The sequence below is a fragment of the Neoarthrinium moseri genome, assembly GCF_022829205.1.
Source record: "Neoarthrinium moseri strain CBS 164.80 chromosome Unknown scaffold26_Wmoseri_CBS_16480, whole genome shotgun sequence".
NCBI classification, from domain to species: domain Eukaryota; kingdom Fungi; phylum Ascomycota; class Sordariomycetes; order Amphisphaeriales; family Apiosporaceae; genus Neoarthrinium; species Neoarthrinium moseri.
In genome coordinates this window covers 346,082-356,714 of record NW_026055140.1, presented here as the reverse complement: position 1 = coordinate 356,714, position 10,633 = coordinate 346,082, and the positions used below count along the sequence as shown (strand labels likewise).

General features: G+C 51.8%; 6 protein-coding genes across 6 annotated transcripts; 3 read left to right on the top strand and 3 right to left on the bottom strand.

Annotated features, from left to right (window-relative positions):
- Window positions 1-232: 232 nt before the first annotated feature.
- Window positions 233-1,869, bottom strand: JN550_007099 (uncharacterized protein; the record flags this gene model as incomplete). Its single annotated transcript, XM_049318912.1, has 6 exons — window positions 233-376; window positions 433-625; window positions 689-862; window positions 912-1,098; window positions 1,149-1,311; window positions 1,369-1,869. The coding sequence occupies 6 exons, from the start codon at window positions 1,867-1,869 to the stop codon at window positions 233-235; spliced, it is 1,362 nt and encodes a 453-aa protein (XP_049170994.1).
- A 1,099-nt stretch (window positions 1,870-2,968) lies between these two features.
- Window positions 2,969-3,205, bottom strand: JN550_007098 (uncharacterized protein; the record flags this gene model as incomplete). The annotated part of the gene is made up of 1 exon (XM_049318911.1): window positions 2,969-3,205. The coding sequence occupies one exon, from the start codon at window positions 3,203-3,205 to the stop codon at window positions 2,969-2,971; it is 237 nt and encodes a 78-aa protein (XP_049170993.1).
- A 579-nt stretch (window positions 3,206-3,784) lies between these two features.
- On the bottom strand, window positions 3,785-4,753 carry JN550_007097 (uncharacterized protein; the record flags this gene model as incomplete). The annotated part of the gene is made up of 1 exon (XM_049318910.1): window positions 3,785-4,753. One exon carries the CDS (start codon window positions 4,751-4,753, stop codon window positions 3,785-3,787), a length of 969 nt encoding a protein of 322 aa, XP_049170992.1.
- A 1,710-nt stretch (window positions 4,754-6,463) lies between these two features.
- JN550_007096 (uncharacterized protein) lies at window positions 6,464-7,568 on the top strand (the record flags this gene model as incomplete). Its single annotated transcript, XM_049318909.1, has 2 exons — window positions 6,464-6,571; window positions 6,621-7,568. 2 exons carry the CDS (start codon window positions 6,464-6,466, stop codon window positions 7,566-7,568), a joined length of 1,056 nt encoding a protein of 351 aa, XP_049170991.1.
- Window positions 7,569-8,176: 608 nt separating this feature from the next.
- Window positions 8,177-9,124, top strand: JN550_007095 (uncharacterized protein; the record flags this gene model as incomplete). The annotated part of the gene is made up of 1 exon (XM_049318908.1): window positions 8,177-9,124. One exon carries the CDS (start codon window positions 8,177-8,179, stop codon window positions 9,122-9,124), a length of 948 nt encoding a protein of 315 aa, XP_049170990.1.
- Window positions 9,125-9,402: 278 nt separating this feature from the next.
- On the top strand, window positions 9,403-10,607 carry JN550_007094 (uncharacterized protein; the record flags this gene model as incomplete). The annotated part of the gene is made up of 3 exons (XM_049318907.1): window positions 9,403-9,592; window positions 9,651-10,077; window positions 10,217-10,607. 3 exons carry the CDS (start codon window positions 9,403-9,405, stop codon window positions 10,605-10,607), a joined length of 1,008 nt encoding a protein of 335 aa, XP_049170989.1.
- Between the last annotated feature and the right edge of the window lie 26 nt (window positions 10,608-10,633).

Here is a 10,633-nt window from a genome sequence, read left to right as displayed (position 1 = left end):
CCTTGCATCCAAGAAGTCTAAATACCCTTGATCCGTACACGTAAACCCCTTTATCTCAAGAATCCTCGCCGTTCACTTCCAGAAAGTCTATATGGCTAGTTTCGTCATGTGCCGTACTATCAGGAGCCGATTGCTGACATGGGATAGTCTACTTCACCAAAGCCTATGCCCTCAGAACCCTCAGAGCGCAACTTCTTCCATGACCGGATATCTAGTCTAGTCTAAGAGGGATTTAACTTGCGAACTCAGGTGCGTCCCTGCGCCCGCTGGTGTCCGTAAAGAAGGACAGAAGCCAGTAGCCTAACCTAGCAGCAGGAATTATATGGGAGAACATTCCTAGTAGAAGGCGATCCAAAGTTTTGGAGAGATCGACTGGCTGCAGAAGAAGTATTCAGCATAAGGGGGCAAGGGCTGGAAAGAACATTGTCTCACCACAAAATTGTCGCCTCCACTCTTCCGAACCCACTCAAAGGCTCGTGGTATCATCCCCTTTTCGTACGTATCACAGGCTGTTTGAAAATCTTCTGGTTGTAACCCTTGCGGAGTCGAAGCTTTCGCGGCGAGTTTCCGAATGAGAGGCAACACGTCTGCAGCATCGTGCATTGCCTGCTGTCCTCCCATGCCCCTAAGTAGCATTAGTACTTTCAATTTCAGCGATGACTACTGAATCAATTGGCTTTTGTCGCACCTATTTGGAAGCATGGGGTGGAGTGCATCACCCATCAGCCACACATGGGGGCTACCCGCAGCTCCTTTGCTGGCGGTCGCTACCTCCTTGCGCCAATTCTCCGTCGGTTTGATTCCTACACGAGGACTGAGTATGAACATTTCTTGACCGCGACAAAGTTCCAGGATCTGATGGCTATTGCATCATTAGTGTCTACCAAAATTTTAATGGGGCCGTAACATACTGCTTTGGTGACCAATCCTTGTAGATGTCCGCGATCGCGCCCCAACGTTGATCCAAACTCATAGTATCCAAAGGAGGTGACAGATTTTCCGGCCAACATAGAGACAGCATGCATGACGATAAGTCTTCGTTCGGGTTGGAAGATTGCCCAGCTTCGCGCTTGGCAGCGTAATCCGCCGGCAGATATGCTGGAATTGTTAGATATACCTTACTGGGAAGGTTCTCGTGAGAGTCATACCACAAAAGTACATTAGTTTGCCATCCTGAAGTGTTGCAATTGGGGAAGAGAGGACCTCTTTATCAACGGTGTTGTATAAACTAAGCGGCAGATCACATTTAGTAAGCAGAGCCCTGAATCCCTCCACTGCTTTAATGTTATTAACACCCAACATTTCGTTAACCTATTGTCATATTAGCATCTTTAACTGGTATCAGAATATTTTTTTTTTAGTTTTCACCTTCGAGCGGTTACCATCGGCCCCGATGAGAAGATCGCAAGTGTCTGCCGACCCGTCTTCGAAGAATACACGGACAAGCTCTTTTTGCTCTTCTTTGATGATCTGGCAACCAACAAACTTCTTGTCGTAATGGAGCTTTCCAAGTTTTAATATGGGACCAGCGAGTACTTCACGGAGAGCGACTCGGTCAATGGGTACAGATTTACTGTAGGCTGGCAACCGGTTGAGGTCCAACATTTGCTGAAATGTTTTATCGTAGATGATTGGGACCTTGGCATTGGGACCAATATTCTCGACGACCTGAGCCAAGTGCTCAACGCGCAAACACGCACGCATGCCGATCAGCGCATTTTCACCGACACGGATTTGGTACCCTTCTCTCTTTGTGTCGCACGAATCGCGCTCGTAGACAAGGAAGTCGATGCCGTGGTTTGCAAGCCCGTTGGCTAGTAAGGAGCCCGAGAGCCCTGACCCAATGATTATCACCTTGAAGGAACCCATGCTACTCCAGTGGCCTCGAGGGTATCAATTGCGTTGAAAGGTGCTAATGTTCGGCACTGCCTAGTTGAGCCTTCCGGGTGTCCAGAGCGCTGTTGCCAGTAATTTGGCGTGGCAGATGGCATAAAGTAAAAGATAACGAAACAGATCTTGAGTCCTAAATGTTCGATGCAACCGCTCACGTATGCCACAATATATCATCTTTTAGAATGACTACCACTATCTACGTCGATTGTGCATTGCGTGGCTCTCCATATGCACCACCTGCCGTGAACGGCAGTTGACACCAAGTCGCACCATGGGTGGGGCTTTGTCGATAGTAGTATAGCTCAAGTTCGGTAATCTGATTCCATGATGCACATGCTTTTGTTTTGCATTAGCCTATCTATGGGCGGAGTTAACTCTTTTCAAACATTCCGATTACTAAGTTTTCTTCATTCAGAAGCTCGAACTGTTGACGTATACGTAACCCCGGCAATTTTCAAGCTGCTAATGAACCTTCGGTACAGTCGCGACGGGCTCAGCAGCCTTCGAATCGGGATAAATAACCACACAGTTTTACTACCATGCGTAATCTTGGAATGCTGAATGGCATCACCGGGGAAAATAAACTACAATTAAGATATCCAGCATCATTGGAATGGAATTGGGAAGTATTAAGCGCAAAACGAACAAAAGTGCTCATTGACTTATGCCAGCCACATAGAATCATCGAATACCTACAGAGGTATTGAGCTTGGGGCTTGCCAGATGAACGATACACTATCGACCGTTGCAAGGTACATTACCCTGCGCCGTTTCAGTCACTTTCACAAAGTATCATGAAGGTTCTTTCGAGAACAGGTTTGGACTCTGAACGCCCCAGAAAACAGTTTGGATTCTAATGCGCCTAATAGAGAGAGTGTGTCAAGAGAAACTGGGGCAATCGTGAAGAAGGCCAATCAAAACCAGAAGACAAAAGAACGACAATCGCCTCCATCATCTACCCAAACAGAGAGCTATCCCTGGATATCACAAGGCGTGTCCCATGCAAGACTGCACATAGCTGGCTGTAGGCCATTAGTGACAGTTGGTGTGGAAGACGACCCTACACTCACCTTCCTTACTTTTTGCCATCAGCCTTCCTGGGCTCTCTAACAATTTCACCATCCTGGTACGCTTCCGTCTCATCTGTTGGTGCCTCCTTGCCATCATTTCTATAAACTTTGGACGGATACTGTGGGGTGGTTTTCGTATCGAGTCCTTCGCGTCCCTCCTTGGGGCTGTCGTCCGAAGGTCCCTTCATATCGTATCTCGGAGTCACTTTCGACTGTGGTCTTTGGTTCGTGCTGTCCGACATCGTGATGTGCGAGGAATCTCATTGAATGGGATTTCAAGGTGGCTCTTTCCATAATTTCTTCTTGTGTTTATAATCATCAGGCAGTATGTACCACCATGGTATGTCCTATGTTGGTTGAAATCTCCGTGCGGCGAAACGCATTCTTTGTACTTCCTACCAACTGATTTATAGCGTGATGCCAACTATTCTACTACAGGAATTTTGTGTTACCATGTTGGTTGGTGGGTGTGGCAATGTGACTACCTGGACCTGTGTTTGTTCTCTGCATATAATTGTTTGCTGTCGAAAGTCCACGAATTCTCTTCGGGTACCAATTGGAGCCTGGTAGACGCCTCTTTTGTTCTGGGTACAATCGATTACGTACATGGAAATAAATCATGTATTCATGGTCAAACCGCGAGTCATCTGGTAATTGGTTGTGGAACAAGTAGTTGGTTGGTCTATTCCCTGGTTCACCGAGAATTCACCTAGAGATCCCATCCGCATGCGTAAAATACGCGTCATGAAATTGTGTTTTATATGCAGTCTGGGAGGAATATATACATTGTAGAAGTCAAGCACTAACAGCTGAGAGCCAACTCAGAAGCCCAAGCCCTGGTGATACCATCTTCGCCGATCACTGTTGACAGCCTGTGTTGTCCTTGCGAACAGAGAACCTGCATTCCCTGGCTTTGAAGCAGTGACAGTCGCCGTCACCGTCACGACCGGAACAGTGGCAGACGACCCCCCAGAAGCGGTGGCTGTTCCGGTGATGATAGTCCCGGTGCCTGTAGGCTTAGGATAACTCAAGGATACCGAAACAGCATCGGCGATAATTGTCGGCCCGGGAACCAGGTAGCTGGTTACACCAGCTGTGATGTTGAGACCCTGTTTCAGGCCCGACTCGGTCGCATTATACAAGTGCTCGCCCAGGACACCGGATGGAACCTCGGTTCCGTTTCCAGTGATTTCGAGGTTCAGACACTGTGGATAGTGCTGTGCACCGCTGGTCAAGTTATGTAGGGCGATGATCTCGGTCCTTAAGACATAGAACCCAGGTTTGATTGCAGGGGGGATCTCGATCAGCCAGGAGTTGTTATTTGCGATGAGCTGGTCAGTGGCCCACTCGCCGTAGGGCCTCATTGCCGACGCGTTCACCAACCCTCCTTGGTTGATCTTGAAAAACTCCAGAGAAGTCTTGTCAACGGACTGGCAACCTCCAACACCGCATGGTGCCAGGTAATCCATTACGGGTCCCTTATGTCCCTGCGGCCACCCATTCCACTGAATGTGGACTTTATCTCCTGCAGCCACGGGGGCGTGGCCTTTCGCGTTCGAGCCATTGCGATGGCATATGATATCGGGACTGGCATAAGTTGTTGCGCCGATCCAGCCTTGATCCCAAGCAGATGTCGACCAACCGACGATGACGGGATTGTTTACAGAGCCGTTCATTGGCCGGAAGCCAGGGTACGACTTCTGGTCGATGTTGATATTCGACACGAAGCTGTGCGCTGCTACTGTGGCCGCGCCTGCCAGTGCCAAAAGGGTGGCAGATATTGAATGCATGTTTGGGGCCGTGGTATTGGACCAGCTTGCTGAGGCGGCGAAGTGATAGCTGATACCGCCGGCGGCAGAGGAGTAATGAAACAAATAAGAGCCCAGCAGCCGGGTTGTCAACTCGAAGAGCTAGTGACGGCCTGGTATTACTGCAGGTCACGCCGGCGGGATTTGAGAAGGAAACGAAGGATTGTTACGCTCGGCGCAAGTATTGTCTGCTGTCGAGGGGAGAGAGAAAGCTGCTGGGCATTTTTGCCTAATACCTTGATATATGAACAGCGGACAGCCAGTGATGTGAGCGGTGTCAAGGGTGTGTAATTTGCAGATCTTCTGCCGACTCGGCACGGAGTGCCTAATATCCAGTGTATCTAAGTGAGGTCAGATCGGGACGCGGGTGGAAAGCCACCGTTGCATTCAAAGCTCCGAATACCAGGTGGGCCCAGCCGAGCCGCATACCTTTAGTCATTTGGGAATGGAGTCGAGGCACAATAACGGCCCTTGCGCTGGGGATCAATATGATTGAGACGAAATAAAGATGTTATGGGGCCGCCCACGCTTGGCCAGCTCCCCACTGATGCTCTCTACCACGGCAGGGTACCATGGTAGCGGAGTCGGAACTCGGAATGATCCTGGGTGCGGACGACTTTGCACAAGCCAAGTCCCATGGGGGGATTGGTCTTGACCGCGCTGGAAAGAACTTGGTTGGCTATCCGTAACGGCTTGACGGCCTTTGGGTGAGGCTTATTGGGATCCACGCGGTCACAATATATCTGAGATGGCGCGTGAAACGCGCAATATGGGAAGTTGCGGGGACCGTTTTAGTGACTTTCAGCCCTTGATGCCGCAAACCTGAGGCAGTACTCTGCACCAGCCCGAAGCTCCAGCTTTGACTTTTCACACAGAGACGAGGATCTTGGTTGCTTTATAATCGCCAATCGCACACTCATGGGGATGAACGGTACAATGAGCTTTTGCCTCCGGTCTGACTTACGAGTTACCTTCCTCAGAGACGCGTCCTGTGGCAAGGGTCCTGGCTTCCCCGCCGAACCAAATCCCAACTTCGGTTTCGTACCGGACACACAATGTGAGGGAACAGACAGTGCGTCTCCGGTCTGTTGATCTCATAAACATATATCGGAGCATGGGATCGACAGGAGCCATGCGATCATTAGGACCGCCTCTGCGGTAGTCGAAGACCTGTAAAGCTGGTTAAGACGGTCGCAGTAGAAGGCATCAATGGCAACTGGCCACCAACTTACCTGCAAGTCGCGGCCTGGAAGCCCCTGACTCTGGGCCCGTCAGCGCTACCAACCACCAACTACATAGTACCATCTGGGGCGCTGCCGGCAGCCCGGTTCGCGGCGCCCGCGTTTGAGTAACTAATAATGGCCTAGCTTAAAGGATCTACCGACAAGGATCCACGCCACGCCCTGGAGGTTGACCAGCTTTGACGTCAATTGTTGACATTCCCAAAGTCGCGCCGACCGTCACTGTTCTGAATACACAACTTCTTACAGGCATTTACTGTATCGTCCATCGCTTGTCCAGACTGTGGCATTGCGTCAAAGAGGACTCCACTAGAGTTGTCCTCCCCCCCGAGTTGCCTCTGCTGCAATTAGTCACTATCCGACGTCCGTAGACTCGCGTGACGCGAGTTGACCAGTGACTCGTTCAATACCAAACATTTGGGCCCTTGACGAGACACACTTCTGGACCACAATGGCTACTGGTTGGTCCTGGGATCCGGCAGCTGTCTTAGGTCGCGTCGACTCTAACCGACCTCGCACCTCCTTGCCCGCTGGGGACCTGTTCAAACCCATCCCCACAGTGAGTGACACGAACCGCGCTTCAAGAAGCCATCGCTCATAGTGACTAGCTGCCACCTCTCATGGGCCACGACGATGAAAACCTTGCTCCGCAGGAACTAGCAGAACAAGCCCCCAAGGCGTTTGCGGCACCATCCTCCGCTGACACGCCCAAGGCTGCCTCTACTGCTGCCAAACGTACCGCTTCTTCCAAGAAGCGCAAGTCAGACGCTGTAGCTGAGCCAACAACTGTGCCTGAAATAGACGACGATGATCCTCGGCTACAGGAGGTGGACCAGACCTGCGGACAAGTCCGTGCCAAGATCAGGCGCTTCTTAGATTCCGGCGCCATGAAGGTGGGCGAATTCCAAAGCGCTATCGATGTTGGTTCCGTCGGTTACCATCGTTTCATGAAGCAGAGCGGGCCGGACGCTGGCTCTGGTAGCGACGTATACTACAATGCTTGGAAGTTCTTCAAGAAAAGAGAGCTTCAAGGGGTGAAAGCACCCGCGGCCAAGAAGGCCAAACCCACCGTCAAGACTGCGGCCGAGCTCGACGTCGCTGACATCAAACTCGACGGCGAAGATGAAGGCGAAGTACCGGTCTTTGATACCTGCGATGAAATCCGCAAGAAGATCAGGGCGTTCCTGCGCAAGGATGGCATCACGAACGCGGCCTACCTGCGGGCGATCGGCGCATGCTTCCCGGAGGGACGCAAGATCCAGTCGAAGCAGCTCAACGACTTCCTCGCCAAGAAGGGCCCGGTCTCTGGCAACACCAGCGCTGTGTTCTACGGCAGCTACGTTTTCCTCGAGAAGCTTCGCGTCAAGCAGGGCAAGCCGAAGAGCGCCATGCGGGTCGAGATGGAGAAACTGTACCCTTCCGGCAACAAGTCCGAACGTGATGATGGGAAGGCTGGCATGGACACAAAGAGGATGCTCGATGGTCCTATATTCCTCCACGCCAGTGAACGGGCACACGTGGATAAGTACGGCAAAATGAAAATCACCACGCGATAGAGTGACTGGCTCATTTCGTCTCCGGCGTTGGTTGGAGTTGGCTCACCCGGCTGTAATGCTCTATACTTTCTGTGGTGTGCTAGATAGTCACCGAGTGGCTGGTAGCTGCATGATTAGTACTGTTATTGGTTCCACGGACGTCTTTTTTGGGTGAGGTTCAGGGGGCCGGTGTTGGGTCTAAGACTTTGCGTGTAAGACATTAGGGCCCGAATTCCAAGTGCGTTTATGTCATCTAGTATCATAGAGTCTTGGTGGTATCATTCCACCAAAATGGTAGGAATCGCGGGGGGGTTAGAGTTCTTAACCACTTCCAAATGCATTCATCATAAATTTACATCGCTGATGGTTTTGGAGATCAGGCCCAGGAGACACGCTGGAAAATGAGGCTTGCCTCACTAGCTGGCGGGCCGGTACCGGAATGGCGCACTAACAACGAGCACCCATGGTTCCGAGTCCCGAGCTGTCTTGCCGGGTTGAATATCTTCATTGATCTATCCACGGGCAAATTTGCGGTGCATTTTCTTCATTTATTCTTTCAATCAGCGAATATATTGCACCGCTCCCCCCCTCTCTCTCTCTCTCTCTTGCTGGGTAGGAAGCACATCACAATGGCCTCTCATGGCTTTTTCACGTATCTGCGGCTTAAGCTCGTGGCCACCCTCATCAGATTCGTAGCCCGAATGGCTCTAGCCCAGCGGGACCGTCAATTGCCCGGCAACATCGAGCCGCAGCGCATTCGCATTGCGTCCCGTGAGAAAGGGCGTTCCATCAACGCCGACCTCTACTACCCGCCCTCAACCGAGAGCAGCGGGCCGGGCCCTGGGAAGAGGCCGGTGCTCGTCAACTGGCACGGCAGCGGTTTCATGGTTCCTGGTCTCGGATCGGATCGTGCTTTCTGCGCTCGGGTCGCGCGGGAGGCCGGCATCATAGTTGTGGACGCGGACTATCGCAAGGCTCCGGAGTGCCCGTTTCCTGCTGCCGTAGAGGATGTCGAGGACGCGTTAAGGTGGATTCTCAGCCGTCCGGATGAGTTTGATCCAAACCGCGTTGCTGTCTCTGGATTCAGTGCTGGAGGCAACCTGGCGCTCGTGGCTTCTTCTTCGCTTCGGCACGACCTTTCTCTGGCTGGGATTGACATATCTGCAGTCATTGCCGTCTACCCCCCTACCGACCTTTCCATCCATGCACGTGCAAAGACGGTCCCGGACCCGGTGAAGCCCATCCCAGGCGGCATTGCAGCCCTACTGGATGATTGTTACACTCCGGACCCGGCCACTCGCAAGGACCCGCGAGTCTCACCCTCGCTGGCCGAGCCGTCGTTGTTCCCGAACTTGGTGGCTATTTTCACTTGCCAGGGCGACACTTTATCCCCAGAAGCCAATGCCTTGGCCGATAGGCTCCAAGGCGGGAAGCGGCAGGTCGTTCATCACACATTGCCTGGAATGCCCCATGCTTTCGACAAAGGATGTGAAGAGGGAACTCCCAAATGGGAACAGAGGGAGTTTGCCTATTCGTCGATCATCAAGACTCTGAAAAAGCAATTCCCTGCGTACTAGATATAAATAGGCGTAGTCATCATGCCTTAACCCCAGATATGAGTCTACAAGTGAAGCACCATATACCCCAAAGTCTGGAGCCGTCCTGATCTGCCGAATGAGTCGCCCATTTGCCGAGCTAGTCACATCGTGAAGTGGAGGTGTCGTGGGGTGGAGATTCCTCCGCTAGACTTGCCTCGAACCTTAAATCGGCTCAGCCGTGCTGTGCACTCGTGGCACGACCTTGGGGTCAAGAACAGCAACAGCACAGTGTACTACTACTCACATTTCGAACCACGATGCACGGATTTCAGATCCCGGCCGGCCACCAGACTCTTGTCTACTCCAAGGTCGATGGCCATGAGATCAAACTGGATTATTGGCTGCCCCGCAACGCCAATGGAGCGTTGCCAGCGGTGATTTACTATCACGGTGGTGGAATGACGGCAGGTTCGCGTCGATCGTTTGATTTTCCCCATGGAATGCACAGTAAGGGTTCCGCATCGTGTCTCATTTACCGGATTGATAGGCTGATGATATTGAATAGGTGCTTGTCAGGAGAATGGCTACATATTCATATCCGCTGATTACCGGCTGTGTCACCCATGTACAGCGTTGGACCAGATCGACGATGTCAAGGCCCTCTTTCAATATCTGGGCGGAAAGTTTGGGATGGAATTGCCCAGCGGCACCTCGCTTGCGTTGAATCGTATAGCGGTCACAGGATCCTCAGCTGGCGCATATTCGGCGCGCGTAGCCTGCTTGTACGCCGAGCCGAAGCCGGCGGTACTGATGACAGCCTTCGGTCTGGCTGGTGACTTGCTGCTCGACCATTGGTTGACTCCAAGACCAGCTACTTCTCTTGGCCAGCTTGTGAGTTTAGACAAAGTGCCTGAATTCCTGGCAGACAAGACTGTGGTCAGCGATGATCAGCAATTCGATTTCAAAAAGAGTCGTTTCGCGCTTACTGCTCGGTAAGTCCTTCTGTCCTTCGCTTATGACCTCTTGAGACTTTCACGAGCCTTGACTGTTTCAAATGGCTTTTGTGGAGGCGCATCTAGCTGTGGACTTCAACGGTTGTAAACGTTATCCAAGGGCTGACTTGCTTCGTAGCTGGGAATTGGACGGCACCATGCTGGACAACATCTTTGGCCACCCTGGGCTTGGCAAAGAGCTATTGGCCGTTGAAAAAGAACAAAGGGGAGATGCCATCCCTTCAAAATTGAAGCCGGCCTTCCCACAACTTTTCGTGTCGAAGGACTATCCCCCGTCAGTCTTCGTTCATGGCACACTAGATGAGGTTGTGCCCAAGGAAGAAAGCATCAATCAGCACAGGCAGCTTGAATATCTGGGCGTAAAATCTAAACTACTGCTTGTGGAGGGTGCTGGCCATAGCCTTATTGACCCCACATCGGGCTTCCCGCCGACGATGGCCAAGGGCGCGGACGAGGCTTACGAGACGGCGTTTCGCTTCATTGTCGAGGTAATTAACAGTATCCAGTAGAGGCATAGGCCATGCATTGGATTATT